This window comes from Piliocolobus tephrosceles, chromosome 3 (genome assembly GCF_002776525.5).
Source record: "Piliocolobus tephrosceles isolate RC106 chromosome 3, ASM277652v3, whole genome shotgun sequence".
In the NCBI taxonomy this organism is placed as follows: domain Eukaryota; kingdom Metazoa; phylum Chordata; class Mammalia; order Primates; family Cercopithecidae; genus Piliocolobus; species Piliocolobus tephrosceles.
Genome location: NC_045436.1, coordinates 39442594 through 39466142, shown reverse-complemented (window position 1 = coordinate 39466142; position 23549 = coordinate 39442594). Strand labels below are relative to the sequence as shown.

The window sequence follows — 23549 nt, the reverse complement described above, 5'->3', positions numbered from 1 at the left end:
TGATGAGAAGAGCATGTGGCAGACACTATGGTGAGTAAGAAAAGCATATGGAGTAACTCAAGCTAGAAGCCTAACTATTACAGGTTCCCGTATCAGGAAGAGGGAGAAATCTGGCATTTCACTCCACACGTTCAGCTGTATCACTGAGGCTGAAGTCTATAGGGAAGAGTAACCATTATTAGACAATCTTTTTCAATTATATAGATGAGATACCCATGGGGAGGAATTTTCTACTATTCTTTCCAAAATTTAAAAATCATTAATATTCTTTAATGAAATACTAATGATGTGGTAGAAAATCATAGAAGTTACTTACCCCAGAATAAACAGAGAATTTAAATATTTTTCTACATGGATGTAGCATATATTATAAATAATATCATTTTATTTTATTTGGTTTGTATCTAGCACAATAACATATCACTAAACAAAATGCAATTTATTCTCATTTATCCAAAGTAAAGAATTCAGGTGTTCAGAAAATCTAGAACACAGAGAAACTCAAAGCAACTGAAGGCCAAGAGGAAAACAAGCACGAAGCTCATGAACTTTAACGGCGGGAGGCATTGGGTCATTCCTCAAGCTTTTAAACCAGCCATATATGCATTAAATAACATAATCAATCACAACAAGATGGAAACCCTGACACTGAAGTAACATCTGATATAGAAGAGAAGAGAACTTTGAATGCTGACAGAAAAGCTAAAAGAAAGCAAAGGAATGTGCGTTGTTTTAAGTGAGGAACAAAAAGCTCTATGCATCTCAGTAACTTCAAGGCATCATGGAAAATGTTTGGAATATTCAACTGTTAGTTAGTATTCCAGAAAAGGCTATTTAAGTTCAGAAAGAATTCTCCATTTAAGAGGCAAAGAAATGTGTAATCCATTTCATAAAAAGATTTTTTTTTTCCTAGGGAAATGGTGAAAACCACTGGTATTTGAAAGTGTAAACCTCAATTCTATAGAACTTTTAATCTATGAAGATTTTTAATTCCATTCCTAGATGATGCTGAGCACCTGATGCACTCTTCTGATGTCATTCTGAAATGTTTCTATTAAAGTAAAGTAGTAAACAAAATTAATAGGTATTTTTTCTCCTCTTAACTTCTTTAGGAGATAAAAGATCATATAATACAACATTTATAACACTACATAGTAGGCTTATATATAAATGTAATATATATATGAATAATAGCACAAATTAGGGGTAAGGAATGGAGTTGAGTCGGAGCAAAGCTGCTATATTTTACTGGAATTAAGTTGGTATTAAGCTGAAGTAAATTGTGATAATTTAAAATGCAGACTGGGCACAGTGGCTCATGCCTATGATCCCAGCACTTTGAGAAGCCAAGACTGGAGGATTGCTTGAGGTCAGGAGTTCAAGACCAGCTTGGGCAACATAGTGAGACTTCACCTCTATAAAAAATAAAAAACTTAGCTGGGCGTAGTGGCACACGCTTGTATTCCCAGCTACTCAGGAGGCTGTGGTGAGAGGATCACTTGAGCCCAGGAGGTTGAGGCTGCAGTGAGCCGTGATTATACCACTGCACTCTAGCCTGGGTGACAGAGTGAGATTCTGTCCCAAAAAATAAAATTTATATTGTAGTTTCTGTAAATATGACTAAGAAAATAACTAAAACAAATACACAGTAAAAAAATTCAATGAAAATAGTAGACTAGAAATATTTAATATAAAAAAGATGACAAAGGAGGAACAGAAAAACAAAAAAGACCCAAGACTAAAGAAAATAATGAATGAAATGGTAGACATGAATCCAACTATTATAGAACTCTACAATAGATGAGGTTTCTTTACATGTGCTGATCTATTTCTAGATTATGCTATTGGATGCTTTCTGGATTATGCTATTATTATGCTATCAATAATAACATTAAATGTGAATAAACACTTCAAATGGCAGAGATTGTCAGTCTAGAAATGTAACATCATCCAACTACATGCTATCTACAAAAGACATTTTGAAAGTGTCCAAAATCCAAAAACATAGGTTGAAAATAAAATCATGGAAAAAGGTATACCATGCCAACAGTTACCATAAGAGAACTAAAGTGGCTTTAACAGTATCAGGCAAAACAGACTCAAAAATTACTAAAAACAGAGACAATTTATGACTAAAAAGTTGGTTAATTTATCAGCAAGACATAACAATTATAAACATATACGCACTGTGATCGGCTGAAAAATGTACCCCTCACCCCCCAGGAAGATATCAGGTCCTACTTCCTGGAATCTGTAAAATGCTACATTATATGGGAAAAGGTTCTTTACAATGTCATTAAATTGAGGTTTTTTTTTTTTTTTTTTGGAGAGAGTCTCACTCTGTTGCCCAGGCTGGAGTGCAGTGGCATAATTGCAGATAACTGCAACCTCCACCTCCCAGGTTCAAGCAATCCTCCTGCCTCAGCCTCCCGAGTAGCTGGAACTACAGGCACACGCCTGCATGCCTAGCTAATATTTTGTATTTTTAGTAGAGATGGGGTTTTGCCATGTTGGCCGGGCTGCTCTTGACCTCCTGACCTCAGGTGATCCACCTGCCTTGGCCTCCCAAAGTGCTGGGATTACAGGCATGAGCCACGGCACTTGGCCTAAATTGAGGATTTTGAGATGGGAAGATTATCCTGATTATGAGGGAGGACCCTAAATGCAATCACATGTATCTTTAGAAAATGGAGATAGGGAGAAATTTGGCTATAGACAGAAGAGAAGGCAATGTGAAGACACCGGCAGACATCCTCTGGAGGAAATGTGATACTGATTTCAGATTTCTGGACTCTAGAATTGTGAAAGAATAAATTTCTGCTGCTTAAGCCACCAAGTGTTTACAGTAATTTGCCACAGTAGCTATAGGAAACTAACATATGCATTTAACAACAGAGCCAAAATATACATGAAGCAAAAACTGATAGAATTGAAAACAGCATTTGGAGACTTCAATATCCCACTAGCAAAACAAAAACAAACAAACACACACAAAAAAACAACTAAACAAAGTCAGCAGAGATACAGAATAGTTAAACACAAAAAACCAAGTTAATCAACTGACATCCACAGAACACTCAACAATAGCAGAATACCCATTCTTCTAAAGAGAACGTGAAGAATTCTCCCATGCTAGGTTGAAAACAAGCCTCAGTACATTTTAAGCAACTGAAATCATACACAGTATGCTCTCCAATCACAAAGAAATCAAAAATAGAAAATACAGGAGAAAATTTGGAAAATACAGATTTGGAAAATATAGAAGGGAATTTTGGAAAATATTTGGAAACCAAGCAATGCACTTCTAAACAATCCATAAGCCAAGAAAGAAACCAGAGGAATATTAGAAAATTGCATAAGCTGAATGAAAACAAGGAAACAAAATATCAAAATTTACGAGACACAACAAAAACCACATATAAAGAGAAAACTGTAATTGGAAAAGCTGATATTGGAAGAGAAGAACTCAAATAAAAGAACTAGTTTTCCAATTTAATAATCTAGTTAGAGTAAACTAAATCCAAATCAAGCAAAAGGAAAGAATGAATATTAGAGTGAAAACTCAACGAAAGAAACACCATAGAGGAAACCAGTGAAACAAAAAGTTGGCTCTTTGAAAAGACAACAAAATTGACAAATCTTTTTAGCAAGACTGAACCAGAAAAAAAGATAATACCAATTACCAAAAATCAGTATAAGTGAGGTAACATCATTACTAACCTTAGAGAAATTCAAATGATAAGTCATACTATGAACAACTTTATAAAAATAAAATTAGACAACTTAGATTAAATGGACAAATTCCAAGAAGGAAAGAAATTACTGACATAGATTCAAGAAAAAATTTCAAAATCTCGATAGACCTGTAAAAAGTAAAAAAAACTGATTTGGTAATTTAAAATCTTCTCACAAAGAAAAGGCCATGCCTAAATAGCGCCAGTGGTGAATTCCACCAAACATTTAATGAAGAAATAATACGTAGCCTTCACAGTCTTTCAAAAATATAGAGGAAGAAGGAACACTGCCATGTCTCATTCTATGAGACTAGTATTACCCTGACAATAAAGTCAGATGAGGATATCACAAGAAAACTACAAACTAATATTCCTCATAAATATAGATTTAAAAATCCTCAGAAGTCGTAATTCCTCAAGAAAATACTAACAAAACAAAAATCCAGGACATATCAAAAGAACTTAAAACATCTAAGTGTAATATATTAGTGAATGCAAGGTTGGTTTAACAACCAACCATCAATTTATGTAATATATCATATTTCACTTTTTTGTTTCTTGTTTGAAAATCCTTCCCTATTCCAACATCACATAGAAATTCTCCTGTATTATCGTGTTAAAGTTTATAGTTTAACCTTTATATATAAAGCTTTAATATACTTTCATTTTGTTTGTGAAATAAAATGAGGTTCTAATTAAATTTTTTCCCCCATATATCTGCTATAGGTTGAATTGTGGCCGCTACCCCCAAATTTTTATGTTAAAGTATCAACCTAACAGCACCTCAGAAGGTGGCCTTATTTGAAAATTGGGTCATTACAGAAGTTTTTATTTAGGATAGGTCATACTGGAGTAGGATGAGTCCTTAATCTAATATGAATGGTGCTCTTATTAAAAGGGAAAATTTGGACAGACAGACATTCATAGAGGGAGGATGATGTGAAGAGACACAAGGAGAAGACAGCCATATATAAGCCAATCAGAGGGCGAGAACAGGTTCTTCCCTTACAGCATTTAGGAGAAACCAACCCTGCTAAACCTTGATTTCAGACCTCTGGCCTCCGAACCTGTGAGACAATAGATTTCTGTTGTTTCTACCCAGATTACAGTACTTTGTTATGGAAGCCCTAGGAAACTAATAAAATAACTATTTATCTCAGAATCCTAAATTGAAAAGTCCTTCCTGGGAGGGGGGAGGGATAGCATTAGGAGATATACCTAATGTAAATGACGAGTTAATGGGTGCAGCACACCAACATGGCACATGTATACATATGTAACAAACCTGCACGTTGTGCATATGTACCCTAGAACTTAAAGTATAATAATAAAAAAAAAAGAAAAAAAAGAAAAGTCCTTCCTTTCCCCACAGATCTGCAATACCAGCTCTATAATGGATGAGGTTTCTTTATATATCCTGGTCTATTTCTGGGTTCTCTGTTCACTTTTCTTATACTACTTCTCCTTCCTTAATTACTATAGCTTTATAATAATTTTTGATATCTGGTAAAGCAAGTCCCTCTGAAATCTGCTCTTGTTCTCTGAGAGGATTTTGGCCATAATGGTCCTTTGCTCTTTAAAATCAGTTTATAATCTTCCACCAAAACAAAGTAAACCTATTGATTGGATTTTATATTTTTATACTGACTTTATAAATAAATTTGGGGAGAATTAACAATCAATATAGTAAGTATTTTTTTTTCCTTTCATTTAGGTGCCCTTTTTTAACTAAAAATTTCACAGTAAATTATATATCATGGCTAAAAGCAAACCAAATAATAGTAATTTTAGACTCCTCATACCTAGCTCCCTACATTCCCAGGGGATTTAAATCCAACCACTGCACTGGGAGTAAAGGGGATGAAGACATGAGAGGGAGATACCCTCAGCTAAGAATAATTATTCCCAAATGCAGCCACAATGGCTGTTTACATTCTTGGCCACATCATTATCAATATGGGAAATGAAAAGGAAACAAACAAACAAACAAAAATTGAAAAAATCACGTTAGCTTCTGTCATTTCAATTCTGAATTTTTTTTTTTTTTAAATGTTGTCTGGTCAGTGGTCTTAAGAAAAGTTTTTAAATGTCATTTCCCCACTCTTGTTCAGTGGGGGGCATGAGATTCTGTCACTATGCTGTCATCACTTGAGAAGTGTAAATTTTCCATTCAGAGAAAAAAGTTATACAAGATTGACCTGATTCATTCAGAGGTATAAGATCTATAAAGGTTTATGTTGAATAGATTTAAATTTTAGCAATGATAGAAACCAGTTTCGATTTTATTTCTTCATCAACCTTGTTTTTTCCTGTCAGGCAATACTATGAAAGGACAACATCTCATTTAATTTTTCCACATATTCTCTGATGATAATGGAAAGCAGATAATATACTCATCTTATTTTTCTTTACCTTGTTAAGCAAGTACTATTTGTCTCACCATTATGAAATAGCAGGGGAGACAAACGCTATAGAACATACACAAAAGTAAATGTGATTTTAACTGGTAACCTCAGGATGATTCAACAAGAGAACACTTCCTTTGCTAGATTCATACCACCTCCAGGCCTTGAGAAGCCTTCTGTTTCAACAAGTTATCAAAGAGAAGGTAATCTCCAAAAGAATAGGGATATTGTCTCTTACTCATTGAATCTAATAGTGCTGGTCCATAAGCAAGCACTCAATAAATACATGTTAAATGAATTAACTATTATAATTTGAATCAGTTATGTATATTATGTATCTTATGGCTAAAACATAATGTTCTACCTTTAAAGGCCAATTTTTAGTAACTTTGCCCAGAGTATGGTTTTCGTTGTCTCTTATTCAACATGAAACTTGAAGGTTATAAGAGGCAGTATAATACACAGGTCCCAACATTGACATTATATCATAAGAGACAGATGATGGGCATTCTGAACTCATAAATTTTTCTATTATTTGAAAGTATGAAAGCCTGTTTCTCATTTATATTTCTGATGTAGTCTCTGAAATAAATTATTTTCCTAGTTCAGGTAATAGTAGATAACAGGGACCAATCTCAGGGATATAATTAAGACTGCTATGATTTTACCCTGATTCCAACTGTTCAGAACAAAATATAATTTACTTCTTTGAAAAACTAATGAAATTAAGGTGAATTTTCCTTTTAAAATATGTAAGATAGTATCTTGTGTTCATAAGCCCATCCACTTAGCCAATGTTCCAATCCTACATTTAGATCTTCATTACTTACAGAAAACTCTGAGGATAAAAGTCATTGGGTAAGACAGTAGTTACAGTCCTCTAATACAAACAGAGAATGTAGCATTACTGGTTCACTATCAAAATCATGCTCCTAAAAATATCCTATCCTCTTGAATTAACAACCAAATACTTAAAAAAGACATGCTGGGTATCTTAACATGAGTATGTCAGTTAATTAATTCTCTGATCCCCTGCTACCAACCGAGTATTGTACAATCTGTTATTATTCACTGTCCTATAGATCATCTGTTCTTGGTGCTGGCTTGTTCCAGGAAGAGGGACAGCTGCAACACTATATCCCTGTTCAACCTGAGGACCATCTGACTTTAATTGTAACACACAGCTTGATGTGGCTCTGGCTATGAGAAGCCAAAGTATCGTCTGTAATAATCTGGAAAAGGAGAAACCTGCCAACAGAGGGCTGAAAGCAGGGATTGTGCTGTCTGGCTGCCTGACGGGCTGCAGGAAATATGATTAATGAGTAAGGTATAATGATATCAGGAACCCGATTAGCACCACAAAAAGGTCACAGATCAAAGTAGTATGCATTTCATGAGCTGCAATCATTGCATAAAATCTGTGGACTTGAAGTGGTAAACCAAAAAGAGGAGGGGGATGAAACCCTTATGTGACAATATGCTAACCAATACATAAGATACCATACTAATAATTTAGTCACTTGTAGAAAGTTAAAATTACAAAATGAATCAATATAGACTATATTGTAAGGAAACTTTGTTCATCAGAGGTGTAAAATAAATATTTTTGAATGAATGAATGAGGTATTAAAGTCTTTCATAAAGGCACATATATGTCAAATCAAGTATCTTTCCTAATTATGAATTAAAATGACCAGATATATACTCAACTCTACACTATGTTTGCATTTGAATTGCAGTGAATTTATATACAGTTCTGTTTAGGAATGTAAGCTAATTCAGAGTCTAAATAATGAAGACATCTATAAAACTCAAGCGGCAGGAATCACTGGGAAAAATATTAAGTAAACTTAATAATAATGTTATAACAAATGCACAGTTAATACTGCAAAATATTATTTGGTATATAACTTTACAGTCATGCTCAAGTTTAGAGCATGGGCAGCCAAACTCCATATCTAGTTGTAAAGCAATTTGGTAAACCACAATCTTCTTTTCTTTAGTGCCCTTGTAAACCTGTCCCAAATAGGCCTGGCTCTTCTGAGGTGAAGGCAGTAGAAGGGTAGAGATGGGAGGTACTGTCAGGAGAGTGGCTTGCCTTAACTTATATAATTAAATTTTTTAATTGTCAAAATATTGGTGAAAAACTTAATATATAACTTATTCAAATCTTTCTGCCTTTTAGAGCTCCTTTAAAGTGAAGTAAACATACCAACAAACTTATTTATATTATTAATAATACTAACTATGGTAATGGTTAACAGAAAACTGGTTGAGACTTAAAATTTCAAGTCATATTTGAGAAAAAGTGTGTCAGTAAAAAAATGATCAGAACATGATTTTTTTTCTTAAAAGTATATTCACCAATAATGAAGCTATTTTGTACCTTTTATATATTGTATAAGTATTTCATATCTAATATTTAGTTAAAACATTTTTAAAATGGTGATTCAAAAGACACCACTAAAAAATTTAAAAAGGCTAGTTAAAAATATTTTCAAAATATATGTTGGATAAATGACTTTTATGGAAAATATACAAAGATCTCTTACAATTCAATAATAAAAAGACAACCCAATTTTAAAACAGGCAAAATATTTCAATAGATACTTTGCCAAAGAACATATATGAGTAGCAAATAAGTCTGTGAAAAGATGATTAACATTTTCATCATTAGGGTAATGTGAATTAAAATAACAATGACCTACCTACTAGAATGGCTAAAATAAATCAGACTGACAATACCAAGTCTTGGTAAGGATATGGAAAAACTGAAACTTCATACATTGTGGGAATACAAAACGGTAAACATTTTTATTACATGATCCAGGAATTCCTAGAAATCAACCCAAGAGAAATGAAAACAGATGTCCACACTAAGACTTACATGCAAATATTTATAACAGCCCAAACTGGAAAAAAACTTCATTAACTAGCAAAGAGATTGTAAAATGTGATACATCTATAAAATGGAATACTATGCAGCAACACAAAGAAATTAACTACTGATACATGCACAACATGGATGAATCTCAAAAAACATCATGCTATCTGAAAGAAGACAGGCATACAAAGACTACATATTGTATGATTCCATTAATATTAAATTTCTAGAAAAGCAAAACTATAAAGGCAAAATCAGTGATTGCCTGGAGCCAGCAGTGGAAGCAGAGGCTGACTATAAAGAGGCCCAAGGAAACTTTTTGTACTCATGTGAGTGTTCCAAAGCAGGATTGTAGTGGCAATTACACAACTGTATACATTTACTAAACTCCTTGAATTGCATACTTTAAAAGTTGAATTTTATGATATATAGATTGTACCTCAATGAATCTGTTTTAAAAGAAAAATCACTGAAAGAAAAAAGTTGTAGTACGAATGTACCTTCTATTCACTTCTGTGTGTCCCCGGAGAAATAAAAACACATATGACCCTAGACACCTGCAGCATTTAAAGGTTTGACATTTCCTTCAGTATCTTTCAGAGCAAGCTTAGTCTTCATCTCTCACTTTAATCACAGAAACTTTGTGAGAATCTTTAAAAATTCTTGGGGTAAAAGTAAAATGCAACATGTTCCATAAGACTGTGATACATTAATATTGTTTACTATTTTCTGAGTGCCTACTATAAGCCAGAGAATATTCTAGGCATTTTACATACATAATTACAATTGTTTACTCATAATTTCAAAATTACAAATGAAGAAACCAAGGCTCGGAAAGGTTAAACTGCTAAGATCCCACAATCAGAAATGTGATTGATAAAGGATTGGGAAATCTGGTCAGATTCCAAAGCTTACATACTCTTTCCACTTCCCTGCATCGTTTCCAGTATATATAGAATGCAAAATTTCAATAATAATGAGATTATAATAGGATCTGGAAGATAGGATTAATTGTTGGTATGAAAAGAAAGGAACGCCACATGAAAAAAAATGCAATAATTTTCCTTTTTTTTTTTTTTTCTAAATGGAGTCTCGCTGTGTCGCCCAGGCTGGAGTGCAGTGGCCGGATCTCAGCTCACTGCAAGCTCCGCCTCCCGGGTTTACGCCATTCTCCTGCCTCAGCCTCCCGAGTAGCTGGGACTACAGGCGCCCACCACCTCGCCTGTCTAGTTTTTTGTATTTTTTTTAGTAGAGACGGGGTTTCACCGTGTTAGCCAGGATGATCTCGATCTCCTGACCTCATGATCCACCCATCTCGGCCTCCCAAAGTGCAAGGATTACAGGCTTGAGCCACCGCACCTGGCCAATTTTCCTTTTGTATGTGTGAAGTAAAAACACAATGCAACTGAGATTTCACTTTTAATGTAGAGTACGGTAAACATTCTACTTTTATTTTTTTAATTTACTTATTTATTTTTTCGAGACGGAGTTTCACTGTGTCGCCCAGGCTGGAGTACAATGGAGTGATCTCGGCTCACTGCAACTTCTGCCTCCCAGGTTCAAGCAATTCTCCTGCCTCAGCCTCCCAAGTGGCTGGGATTACAGGCGTCTGCCATAATGCATGGCTAATTTTTGTATTTTTAATAGAGACAGGGTTTCACCATGTTGGGCAGGCTGGTCTCGAATTCCTGACCTCAGGTAATCAACCCGCCTCGGCCTCCCAAAGTGCTGGGATTACAGGTGTGAGCCACGGCACCGGGCCAAGATTCTATTTTTAAATACTAAGAATAAAGCTCCCTGATTCCAAACTTCTGTGAAACTTAAAAGGCAAAAAGAAAAAGTCATATTAATGTCTCAAAAAGAATACTGAACCCAGATATGAAGGACACTAAAGAGTCCACTAAAGAGTTGTTTGTAAGCACAAATTTAACGTGCTTTTAAGTTTTAATGTTTTCATATTCTCAATATTACATGAAGATTTCCTTCAAACGACAGATATAGGACGTAATTTGAAAATCTTGTTTCTTTTTTTTTTTTTTTTTGAGGCGGAGTCTTGCTCTGTCGCCCGGACTGGAGTGCAGTGGCCGGATCTCAGCTCACTGCAAGCTCCACCTCCCGGGTTTACGCCATTCTCCTGCCTCAGCCTCCCGAGTAGCTGGGACTACAGGCGCCCGCCACCTCGCCCAGCTAGTTTTTGTATTTTTAGTAGAAACGGGGTTTCACCGTGTTAGCCAGGATGGTCTCGATCTACCGGACCTCATGATCCGCCCGCCTCAGCCTCCCAAAGTGCTGGGATTACAGGCTTGAGCCACCGCACCCGGCCAAAATCTTGTTTCTATTATGAAAATATGCAATGGCCTTCTAACCTGGAACACAAAATTATGTTCCTTTCCTGGAAGAAGCAGCTCAAATTTGGAAAAACTTATAATTCCAATTTCACTTTTAACTTTCGCTTATTTTGAATCATCATGTATATATGAATGTAACTTAAATTCTGCATAAAAGAAACTATTATTTTATATATCAATTCAATAACATTTCATAAAGTACACATAAGGATTCTTGAGCTATTATGTCACTTTCAGTTAGTCCTGTCACCTACAGCTTTGTCCAGAAGAGCAAGGGTTAATGATTATACACCAACACATGAAAGATGCTTTGAGCAAAAGCTCATGACAGACAGAGTAGATGATTACTATCTTACCAATCTGTTTATGTGAACAAATTCTTCTGAGGTTTTGGCCCAAGGAGGAAGTTCAACATCAGACACTATTGTCCCATCATCCATCACTCCAAGATTATAATTATTGAAGTTGACAAACATCTCAGGGAGATAATAAAATTCAGGGATCAACTCCTATATAAAAATAAAAGACAATGTGATATTATAAACTGTAGGATACTGACTAGATATTCAAAAAAAGGACCTGATCATTTTCTGTTGTTCAGAAGAACAAAATAAACACAGGGAATTTTTTTTCTTTGTGTATCATAGCCCTGTCACAGTTTCTCATAAGGTAGATAGATCCTATCCAACCCAATTTAAATTACATCTTACTGGTATAAATACCTTTCACAGGCTTTCCTTCATGACATGTCTCAAAACCTCAAAACTCTTAAATACAAACATTTTAGTAATAACTGAGGTTTGACAAGCTATAAACATAAATTACCATGCTGTAACAATAATGACAACCTAACTAGATTTTTTATGAGGTATATGGAATTTTTGCCAGAAAAACCCAAAATCTTAATAAGCATTAAAATGCCACTGCCTTGGTCTCTTCATCAACCAGGAAGACAATTTATTCCAGTTTAGCCATGGTTTGTCAGTACATTTTCCTCACATTTCAAAACAGTCAAGTTTAAAGATACTAACTCTGATAAAAGATGAAAATTTAAAATTAGTCTAGAAAATGACTTGCATGAGAAACTGAGTAAATTCAATATGTAACTTTAATAATGACATTTAATAAGCAGAAAAATGCAGCTGTTTAGCCTTTTGTGTGTAATAAACCCCATATATAACTATTTCAGAGGCTCTGTAGATCAGACTTGAAATCCAGTCTTGACATGGGTCAGTGGTTCAGTGGTCTTTCAGATACCCCCTCAGGGCCAGCTATGGCAGGCCCGGCTTTCCAAACAGTTGAGTAAAATAGGGAGGTCATCAGATTTTGGACAAGGTCAGTATGAACTTGCCAGAGCAGAGGAAAAAAAATCCAGCAGGAATTAAGCTATTATCACCTCCATCATCCATGTGAAATGTTGCCTGACTTTGAATTGTACATCCTTTGTTTACAATCACAATAATTAACTAGGCAGGGTAGAAATGAGCTTGTTCTCCTTCCAAATGGCTGACAACCACCTGACCATTCGACTTAAAAAGCATTTAAACTGAACAATTTTTTTTTTAAAAAGACCTTGTTTAAAGCTTAGCTATAAATAAAATTAGACTATAATCACACAACAAATTTTAAGAGTCTCATCTTCGAAAACAAGGCATATAATTCTAATTGACAAAAGGGGAAAAGGCAGATGTGTGTTATTTTATGAAGCAAAAAGCCATATCCAGTTTGTCTGAGCTAACACTTATTGCATGGTATGAGTCATACTCTCATAGCATAAATAAATAAACTCTTAATAAACCTTATTATATTTAATCTCACAACCACTTTACAAAGTAAAGTATCATTTCTACTTAAAAAAATGAACTAAGGCTCAAAAACGTACTTTGTGCAAGGTTATCAGTTGAGATATTAAAAATAAGGAAGCTGGACCAGGACTTGTTTAACTATAAAGCTTGTGCCCTTAGTCCTCAAATAAGCCTGGGTTCTACTTACATAGTATATGCAGTGCTAAACATTTTAAATTAAGTTTTTAACCTATATGCAAAGGGATTTTTAAAAAAGGAAAAGAAACTCTAAACTTTTAGCATTTTCACGATGATAAAACAACTGGCTATCCTGAATACATGTATCTTTCATATATATATTTATCTCTATATAGCAATTGTTATATAAATAAAATTAATTGAAAAAGAATTTTTGTAATGTTGTGATTTATCCCAATAAAACACTATATAATTTTCTAGTATTAATTTGCAGAAGTGTGTACTCAGTTAATTTCCAGCTTTGACAAATTTTACCAAAATATGTTATTTTCACTTCATAATACCTGTGCTTTTTGAAGATGAATGTTACTATTCCCAGGCCTTGTTTTACAATAAAGAGAGAGGAATATGCTTTCCTTTTTCATTGACAATCAAAAGCAGGATTTGCTTAATTAAATACCAATTATTCTCATTTCAGTAATACCTGCTGCCCACTTCCACTCCCATTGACACTCTATCACGATTAGAAGATACTGTCCTTCTTTTGCTGGTTACACCTACCATGCTCTTGTTTTATAATTCTCCTAGATTCAAAACAATAATTATAATGGATGAATTATAAGTGCTAGTTTTCCCCCGAGTTTTAAAATTTGAGAGATTAATCATTTCTATTGTAAATTAGAGATGCATAATGCATAGCAAAAATATACCTAAAAAGTACTCTTACCAACACCAATTCTAGGAAGCAGAATGGAACAAATGACATTTCACAGCAATTGTTACAAAAATGAAGTTTTCAATCCTTCTAATATATAGCACCAAAATATTATGATTTTGTATATTTGTCCGTATCTTCCACATCTGTTATTTCATTCAGGTTACTCAACAAATTGACAAAAAATTTATTTGCTCTAAACAAATATTCTCCACAAGTTTTTTTTTGTTGTTGTTTTGTTTTTGTTTTTTTTGGTTAAGAGACAGGGTCCCACTCTGTCACCCAGGTTGGAGTACAGTAGTGGCACAATCATAGCTCACTGTAACCTCAAACTTTAATTGATCTTTCCACCTTAGCCTTCCAAGTGGCTAGGACTATAGGAATACACCACCATGCCAGGCTAATTTTTTAATTCTTTTGCAGTGACAGGGTCTGGCTATGTTGCCCAGGCTAGTCTCAAACTCCTGGCTTCAAGCAATCCTCCCCAAAATATCTTTCTTCCTGGCCCAATTTATTTTTAAATACAAATTTATTATGAATTATTATGTTACTTTAATATTGACACCGTAACCTAAATATAAAGTCATTAGTTTAAGTAGAAATTAAATGGAGCCAAATCACCCATAAAACAAAGAAGAATTTTTTAATAAGTGATACGAAGAAAGCAATTTCAAATTTTCAAGTCTTTCAGCTATATAATTTCTATCATGCTGGGAAGAAAGCAATGACTCATCAATTTCCATTTAATTACTATGGATTTTGTGATTTCCTAAGGAAACATTTTATGTAAATTTTATACAATAGACATTGTAAACATTTCAAAATTAAAAATTTAAACACTAAAATTTAAGCTTTCAACATTTCACTTGAAATTTATCAAGATATGTATTTGTGTTTTACTCTACTTTTTCAGTTCTGACTCCCTTCACCTTTAATTTTAAGAGAGTAGTCAGGCATTTCCTTTCTCAAGAACATTTGCAGGGTCCAGAGCAGAGGTCTCTTGAAGGCATCTTTCTTTTCTGTCTTGTGTGAATCTCTAAGCAAACAGAGAGTATGTGAGGTATCCAGGTGAAGGAGGAGTCACATGTTAGTATTTTTAAAGAAAGAGAAGCCAAAGAAGAGGCATAAATGTTTTCCAAGAGTAGGGAAGCAAGTTCTCAAAATCTACAGTCAGCTTCCCCCGCCCCCGCCCCCCAGCCTGGAACCCAGAGGATGGGGAATGGTGAGAGGGTCACTATATGCCCATACAGTGCCTCAATGTGAATTAGAAAAAAGGCAACACTTCTAGGCTAATGTAGCCCTAAGAGAATTCAGCTTGGTAAATGGAGTAAATACAGGCTGGATTTTAGCTTCCGTTCTTTCTCTCAATCAAGTGCCCTTTCATGAAGAACAATCTGCCTACTGTACATAGTGGCCCCATGCATGGTGCACACAGGGAAGCTACTCCCTTGGCACCATGGCTTTTGGCATCAGCAAATATTTTCTAACACTAACTTGGTAAAATCATCAGAGCTGCCTGCCTCCAAAAGACCATATGTATCTTAGACAATAAAGATATGACTAATGAAGAAAACGATGGACTAAAGATGTGAAGGCCAGTTTTCTAGGTATCGCATAAGCCTGGATTCTCATTCAACCCTTGAGAAAAGAATGTCTCTGCCCTACCAATCTAGTAACTATGAAGGAATTTTTCACCCGCCTAATATGAAGAAGGGCTGAGTTCAAGTTAGGATATTTCCTGTACACTTGAGTTGGTGGTTATAATTTTATATCTTTTTCAATAATGGTAAAAAGTTAGCAATATATTAACTGATAATATCTTTTTTTTTTTTTTTTTTTTTTTGAGATGGAGTCTTGCTGTGTCACCCAGGCTTGAGTGCAGTGGTGCTATCTCAGCTCACTACAACCTTTGCCTCCTGAGTTCAATCTCATGCCTCAGCTTCCTGAGTAGGTGAGATTATAGGCACCTGCCACCACACCTGGTTAATTTTTGTATTTTTAGTAGAGACGGGGTTTCAGCATGTTGGCCAGGCTAGTCTCAAACTCGTGACCTCAGGTGATCTGCCTGCCTCGGCCTCCCAAAGTGCTGGGATTACATGAGTGAGCCACCAAGCCCAGCCAGAATAATATATTTCTAGGCCAGACACCATGGCTAAGGCCTGTAATCCCAGCACTTTGGGAGGCCAAGGCAGAAGGATGGCTTGTTTCCAGGAGTTCAAGACCAGCCTGAGCAACATGGCAAGACCCGTCTCTACAAAAAATAAAAAACTTTACCCAGGTATGGTGGTATCACCTGTGCCTGTAGTCCCAACTATTCGAGAGGCTGATGGGGAAGACTGCCTGAGCCCAGGAGGCTGCAGTGAGCTGTGTTCACACCACTGCACTCTACGTGACAGAGCGAGACCCTGTCTCAAAAAAATACATATATGCATTATGCATATATATATATAAATAACATATAAATGTCACTTTGTGTATATATTTATATATGTATATAAACACAAAAAAAATGCAGGAAGAATTCAGTATGGGCAGAAATACAAATAGAATGTAAATGTTATTTTTTATTAAAATAATAAAACTCACAAGAACCCCTCTTAATTATTTGATTTAAACCTTAGGTAGAAATGAAGGGTGATGTAGCACATCATTATCACAAAAAAGAAACCACATTTATTTAGTTCTTATTCTTTTTTGTTTGTTTGTTTAACAGAGAGCTTTATTTTCATGTCACTGTCCTAGTTTCATTTACCTGTTGCCAACAACCTGAAGGAATTTCTCCATAGCCCTTGATTCCTGAATCATTCAACATATTAAGAGCAACAGTCACAAATACATTGACTTAAGGAGTAAACAAGCAGCTTTTCTCTGCAGACCACTGAGCACCCCAGAAGGTGCAGCTCTCTGCTCCACCCCAGGCTCTTGGTGTCTGCATCCAGCAGGAAGGAACTGGCAGGAGGCTGAACCCAAGCACTGCCCTCAGGCCACTCTATTCTCATCCCTGGGTCCTCCAGGGGAACAAGAAAAAAAAAATTACTGTTTTCCTGCTTTCCAAAATGGAGGGCCTTAAAATCAACCAAAGTTGCAGAACAAAAAAAACAACAACACAGGAGCTGGCTGGGTACAGTGGCTCACACCTGTGGTCCCAACATTTTGGGAGCCAAGGTGGGAGAATCGCTTGAGTGCAGGAATTCAAGACCAACCTGGCCAACATGGCAAGACCCCATCTCTATAAAAAGTAAACAAAAATCAGCCGGGCATCATGGCACGTGTCTGTAGTCCCAGCTACTCTGGAGGCTGAGGTGAGGACTGCTTGAGCCTGGGAGGGCAAGGCTGCAGTGAGCTGAGTTCATGCCCCTGCACCCTAGCCTAGGAAACAGAGTTCAACCTTGTCTCAAAATAAAAACCAAGAAAACCCCACATCAGCTGCAAAGCCACGTTTGGAGCACAGCTATTTCCCATAGGCTTTCTTTTTCCTTGCCCCATTGACTTCTGGGAGGTTTTCCCCTTACCCATTATCATGACTTTTCTCATCTTTCACAACGGCACAATTCAATAGGAAGAATTAACTGAACTATAAAAGGAAAAATAAAAACAAATCTAACCCCATGAAAACTCTGCCTTCAACATAACTCCAGGGAGATGAATATTATAATACTGGCACCCCTGACCCACACTATGCTCTGCACCCCATCCCTGCCCATATCCTCCTCTCTGGACACTTAAGACATCAGGTTCCCCAAGGGGCAAGATTCCATGAAGAGCACCCCGAGTTCCTTAGAAGAACTGGCACTGCTCCGGCTCCTCTGACAACTGAGGCTGGCACTGTGGGCACCACCAGATGAGCCTCTGGAACCCACCTGAAGGCCCAAATGGCTTCTTTACAACCTGGTGGCCAGCAGGGCACTGTTCTTTCTGGTAGACCTGCATGTGCTGCGGTTTGCTCTGGAACTTGCCCTGCAGCCAGGCTGTACTGAACTCTACCACGCAATCCAGCAGGGCCTCCTGACATGGAGACGCTCAGGACTGAACCAAGAGAAAGGGGATGGATGCCAGCTCTGTATAAGACTTCATTCTTAATGATGTTCCCTAGCCCTGAGAAGTATTTCTGGTCCAACGGTGTATAGCAGACAGGCTGAGCCTGGCCTAGAGCTTCCAAGGCTTGTCCTCAATGAAACTTCTCAGACAGGATGTCACAGGTGGGTGTGACCTCTGGGGAAGAGCTCCAAGACATCTGACAATTATAAAATGCCAGAAACCACCACCACCAAAGTACAGGACCAACCTCGGGGCAGGTTCCCTCCAGTACCCCTTCTTGTTGGCTTTCTTAGTTCTGGAGAAATCGTTCACCCAAATGCTGCCAAACAAGCGCTGACACGCAGCCACCGCCCAGCATCTCCTGCAGGTGTGTCTCCTTCCAAACATTGGTAATCATCCTCTCCCTGGGGGACGAGTTCTGCGGACAGTGAGAAGGCAGCAAGGGTCTTCTGCCCAGTGGGCTCTCGGGCCTGCTTTGGGGCCACAGTCCCTTTCTTCTGCGTTTCTTTCCGTGGAGGCTCTGGCGGCGGGCTGTTGCCAGCAGGCCGCATTTCTTCATCTGGATCACATCTAAGGAATAATTGCTTTCCATGGACCTGGGTGTCCTGGAGTCACAGAGACTGCAGGCTCTTGCCCCTGTCTTGATCACCTGCTTGCCCACAAAAGGGTAGACCAAACGGTGAAATGTCCTCACCAACGGCCCTTCTGGCATCCCAGTTCTGGGTGGGCAGCCCCTCGGCCCGATCCAGCACCACTGCATGGCCCGCACAGCAGCTCCAGCCCCGGGCGGAGATTTCTCAGCACCTCAGCACACGCAGGCTCCCTTCTGCTAGGGCTAGGGGACGCCCCTGTAGGTTAGTTCTTACTTTTTTTTTTTTTTTTTTTTGAGCCGCCTTCTCGCTCTGTTGCCCCGGTTGGAGTACAGTGGCACGATCTTGGCTCACTGCAAGCTCCGCCTCCCAAGTTCACGCCATTCTCTTGCTATTTCTTACTCTTTAGAGAGAACTGTTTTAGGGTCTGCGATACATAATATGAGTGTTCCCCTCCTCCTCCAGAATACAGATCTAAATCAGTAATACAGAAAGGATATATTTTTAAGAGAAAATAGGTTGTGAAAACAACTAGCACTCCAGAAATTCAAATGAGAAGATTATGACTAAAAGTTGGGGTGACCAGAGAAAGCTTTAGGGAAAAGTAATACATTGTATTTCCCTACCACAGAACTCATCAATCTGTATTACAACTGCTTGTTTGTTTTTATCCCCTTCTAAATGGAAGGAGCCATGAAATTGAGGACTTTACACGTGAATTTAAAATATGACAAGCATTTCTAAGAAACTAATACTGAGGAGAGAGATTATTAAGATTTTACGTATAGTGTGAAGAACATCAAATTAGCACAATTAAATAAGAGAGTGAGCACATATACAGCAAATCCTCACTTACTGTCATCGATAGGTTCTTGGAAATTGCAACTTCACATACAATGGCATATAACAAAACCAATTTTCCCACAGGCTGATTGATATAAATGAGTTAAGTTCCTACGGCATATTTTGGTTGCCACAAAAACAACGCCAAACTTCTAAACAAGAGACCCAAAACACTTCTAATATTAAATATTGAAATAAATGTGAGCTATATATACATCTAAGAAAGATGAACAAAAACAAGATAATTATTTACTCATTTATTCCACTTCAGGGTTGCAGGTGGCCTACACCTACCCCGGCAACTCAGAGCGCAAGGCAGGAACCCATGTTGCCTTGGACAGGACACCAGGTGTGTGCATGCACACACGCACACACACACACACACACTCAGACGGGAACCATGTAGACACACCAATTCACCTCATGTGCACATCTTTGGGATGTGGGAGGAAACCAGAGTACCCAGAAAAAGACCACACAGACATGGGAAGAACGTGCAAACACCACACAGACAGCGGCCCCGGTCATGAATTGATGTTTTTTCCTCACCAGTGATATAACAAAACATTGAATGAAATGACATTATTTGAGGACATGCTGTACTTAAACTATATTACAGTCTCATCACAACAAAATCTGCATGAATAAGTCAGTGATGAGAGTTCACTACTCTCTTAATATGAAATAAACATGCTGAACTCAACTGATATATACCAATATGTAACAAAATAAATAAGCATATATACAGCCAAAATCTTACTGTGGATGACAATGGCATTTAAGTTATATAGTAGAACTCCAATTTAATACTAAAAGCATCTTTCTAAGAACCATGTCTTGATACGACACTAAATCTAACAGTTCAAAATTATGTCTTTTGACAGATGAAATGTAGTAACAGAGTCAAAGATTATGCCTTTCTAATACTTTTAATGCACATTTACAAAGTGAAGTATGTTTTATATTCATCAGAACAGAACAGTCAGTTCTGGATAAAAAACACATGTTCAGCAATTCTTTAAAACATCAGTGGAAAATGATAAGTAAACAACACTGACAGAAGACAGATACATTTACAATTCACATTTTCTTCTGGCTTGCTCACAATAATTTTAATCTCTATCACTTAATTAGGTAGATGAGTCTTACAGGCAGGTAGCATGGCCAACATTTAGTGTATCATCTCCTAAGATAAAAATTTGAAAGGTTCAATCAGAGGTTATACCACAGTTCAGGATAAGCCCATTGCTTTGATCACAAATCCTAAGGCTCTCACGGCATAATGACAAGGATTGGTTGTGACCACACATATGCTTTAGTTTTCTTTATTAAGGTATAATTTCCACTGATACGAACAATCTTTGCAGCCAGGCTATGTGATTCTCCTTTTAATAGTCACCAATTGTATGCACTGAACTAAACCCACCACTTCAATATATTGGGGCAAACATACCAATTACTAATCTATCAACCAAAAAGAAACAAGATAATCAAAATAGAAATACAAATGAAGAAGCTCCTTTTTAATTAAAATTAAACATTTATTTTATTTTTCCTAAATATAAAATCCTGACAACTCAAATAGAAATATGATAAATTAGAAGTTAATTTAAGGTGCACTGCTTAGGAATACTGACGGTAAAAAAATGTGAAAGCAAAATTTTAGCTTTTCACCACTGAAAAAATGATTTAAAAAACTGAAAATAAGCTTTCTTAATTAACAAAAAAAGAGCTGATTAACAATATATTATAAAAATATAAGGTGCGTGCTTTGATACATTTTAATTTTCAAGTATTTATTTTGTTAGCCTGTAAGTAATAAAATTTAAAAAAAATCACTAGAGCTCAAGTACAATGAATTGCATTTATAATAGTTATTTTAAATCAACTGCATATCTGAAAGCTTTTAAGTTGATATTTAAATTTAGTTTGTCCTAATTTGGTAGATAAAATGCTATTTTTTTCTACAGTAAAAGAAAAACAATCATTTTCAAAACTGGAAAAGAAAAAATAATCTATAATCCTTCCAGACCAACCCCATAAATATTATGTGGTTTTTAGATATTATAAAACTGTTACTTCAAATGCATTACAATAAAGAAAAATCAAGGGTTACAAATCAATAGATAAATGATAATCTATTTCAGTCTGACATAGTAGAAAGAATAATTGGGTTTAAGTCTTGTCTACTCAACTTACTGTCACATGCACTCAAATTAATTTAATTTCTGTGACCCTTACTCACCTCAATTGCCATTTCAAAACCACAGGGTTTGTTGTGAGGCTCATATGGGATTATATGGAATTCTATATATAATAAGATATTATTATCATTAGTAGGATTCACGATAAAAATCCCAAATTACAGACGCAACTTGCCTAAATCCCAAAGCCAACAGGTCATTCACTGAATTATGCCTATTTATAAAAGCATTTGACATAATTCTAAGAATACTTAACAAAACTTACTTTCAAAAATATATATGCCCACAAAAATATTTGAGACTTAATAGTTCCTCCCAAATAACTATGACATTCAAAACAAATATATTATCTTTTTTATTAGCAATGACAGTAGGGCTTAACATGCTTCATATTATGATAAATATCCCCAATAATTTATGGTTCTCTCTTGCTTTCAACACATTTTTCACTTCCATGTTTGAAATGGACATCTCCATTGGGCCTTTTGCTGTTCTAGACCCTTATCTCCAAATAAATTATAATTTGGAGAGAAATAATGGGCATTAATAATGCAAACAAAAGGTGAGTTGTAACTGCCGTAAGAGAAGATGCAAATAAAATGTACACCTTAAACCCTTTCTAGAATAATTGGTAGATATATATTTAGTATGGGAGAAGGACCACTCATCTCAGTTCTAAGAACACATTAATGAACAGTCTATGTTTTTTAGTTGAACAAAAAATATGATAAGGTCACCAATCTAAAAACAAATCACACTTGACAGATGTATGCATTTTTATAATTCTGGAAGATATGACTACTTTCCAAATGTCTTAACAGGGTTTTAATGTTCCTGTATGGTATGTAAATAGCATGAGAAGAAAAATATTCAGGGTTTCCAGTAATTTTTATCAACAAGCAAAATGTAGTTCATTATAGACATGAGTACAAACTTCAATACTTAAATAAATTAGCACAAAGGTTCATCACTAAACCTTTAGCCCTTGAGGAAAAGGGCTAAAGAGATGTGGCTAAATTAACAAATCACAAGTTATGTATAAGTTATGTATAAAAGCAAGGATAAACAGACATATTTGAGAAAGTTTGAGCTCACTGATGAAAAGAAGAGAGGCTGGCAAAAAACAGAAGGAGTGAGGGAAGATAGGAAGGAGAAATGAATGCGCACCTAAGTTGTTTTAATTTTACTTTCAGCATTTTTTAAAACTCTAAATTATTAAAAAAGATGTCTGAGAACAGAGTGAAGATTTTTTTACTAAGAAAATAAAATTATTAAATCATGGAAGTTTGAGTTTAAAAACTAAATACATTAAGAAATACATTTCCATCAATTATGTTCTATTAACTGTAGCTAAGCATTTTCTTATAAATGGGCCTAATGCTGATGATATCAGCATCCATGGAATGTATTAACATGGTAGAAGATGTGCTGCTAAGGGAAAAAAGAAACCTAATTTATCTTCAGATTGCAGACCTCTGGGATTTCTGAGGTAGTAGAGGGCAAGTCAAAGGTCTCATGTTTTACAAATCTCACAAGCCACAAAACCATTCTATGATCACCTCCACTGTACATTATTATTCAACGTGCATATGTACATTTAAAACTTTTTAAGGGTTAAATATTAAATTATATATGAGTTCATAGAATATTACTGCATAGTCATTTATTTTTAAAATAATATTTAGTATCTCTTAGGACTTAATTGCATTCTATTTACTTAACTGTAAATATGGAATAAACTCTACCAACGTCATAATAATAAATAATAAACCTTCCAACGTCATAACTTAATACACTCACCACTAA

At 36.0% G+C, this 23549-nt stretch overlaps 1 protein-coding gene and 1 pseudogene across 3 annotated transcripts in view; both read right to left on the bottom strand.

Annotated features, from left to right (window-relative positions):
* The window catches only part of LRBA (LPS responsive beige-like anchor protein), a 767265-nt gene that overhangs the window by 147867 nt on the left and 595849 nt on the right, over nucleotides 1-23549 (bottom strand). For all 3 annotated transcript variants that reach the window (XM_023227472.2, XM_023227477.2, XM_023227478.2), the window contains one exon: nucleotides 11728-11880. In XM_023227472.2, the coding sequence (XP_023083240.1) occupies nucleotides 11728-11880 (153 nt within the window). The remainder of the gene's footprint in view (nucleotides 1-11727; nucleotides 11881-23549) is intronic.
* On the bottom strand, nucleotides 17826-19012 carry LOC111552978 (annotated as a pseudogene).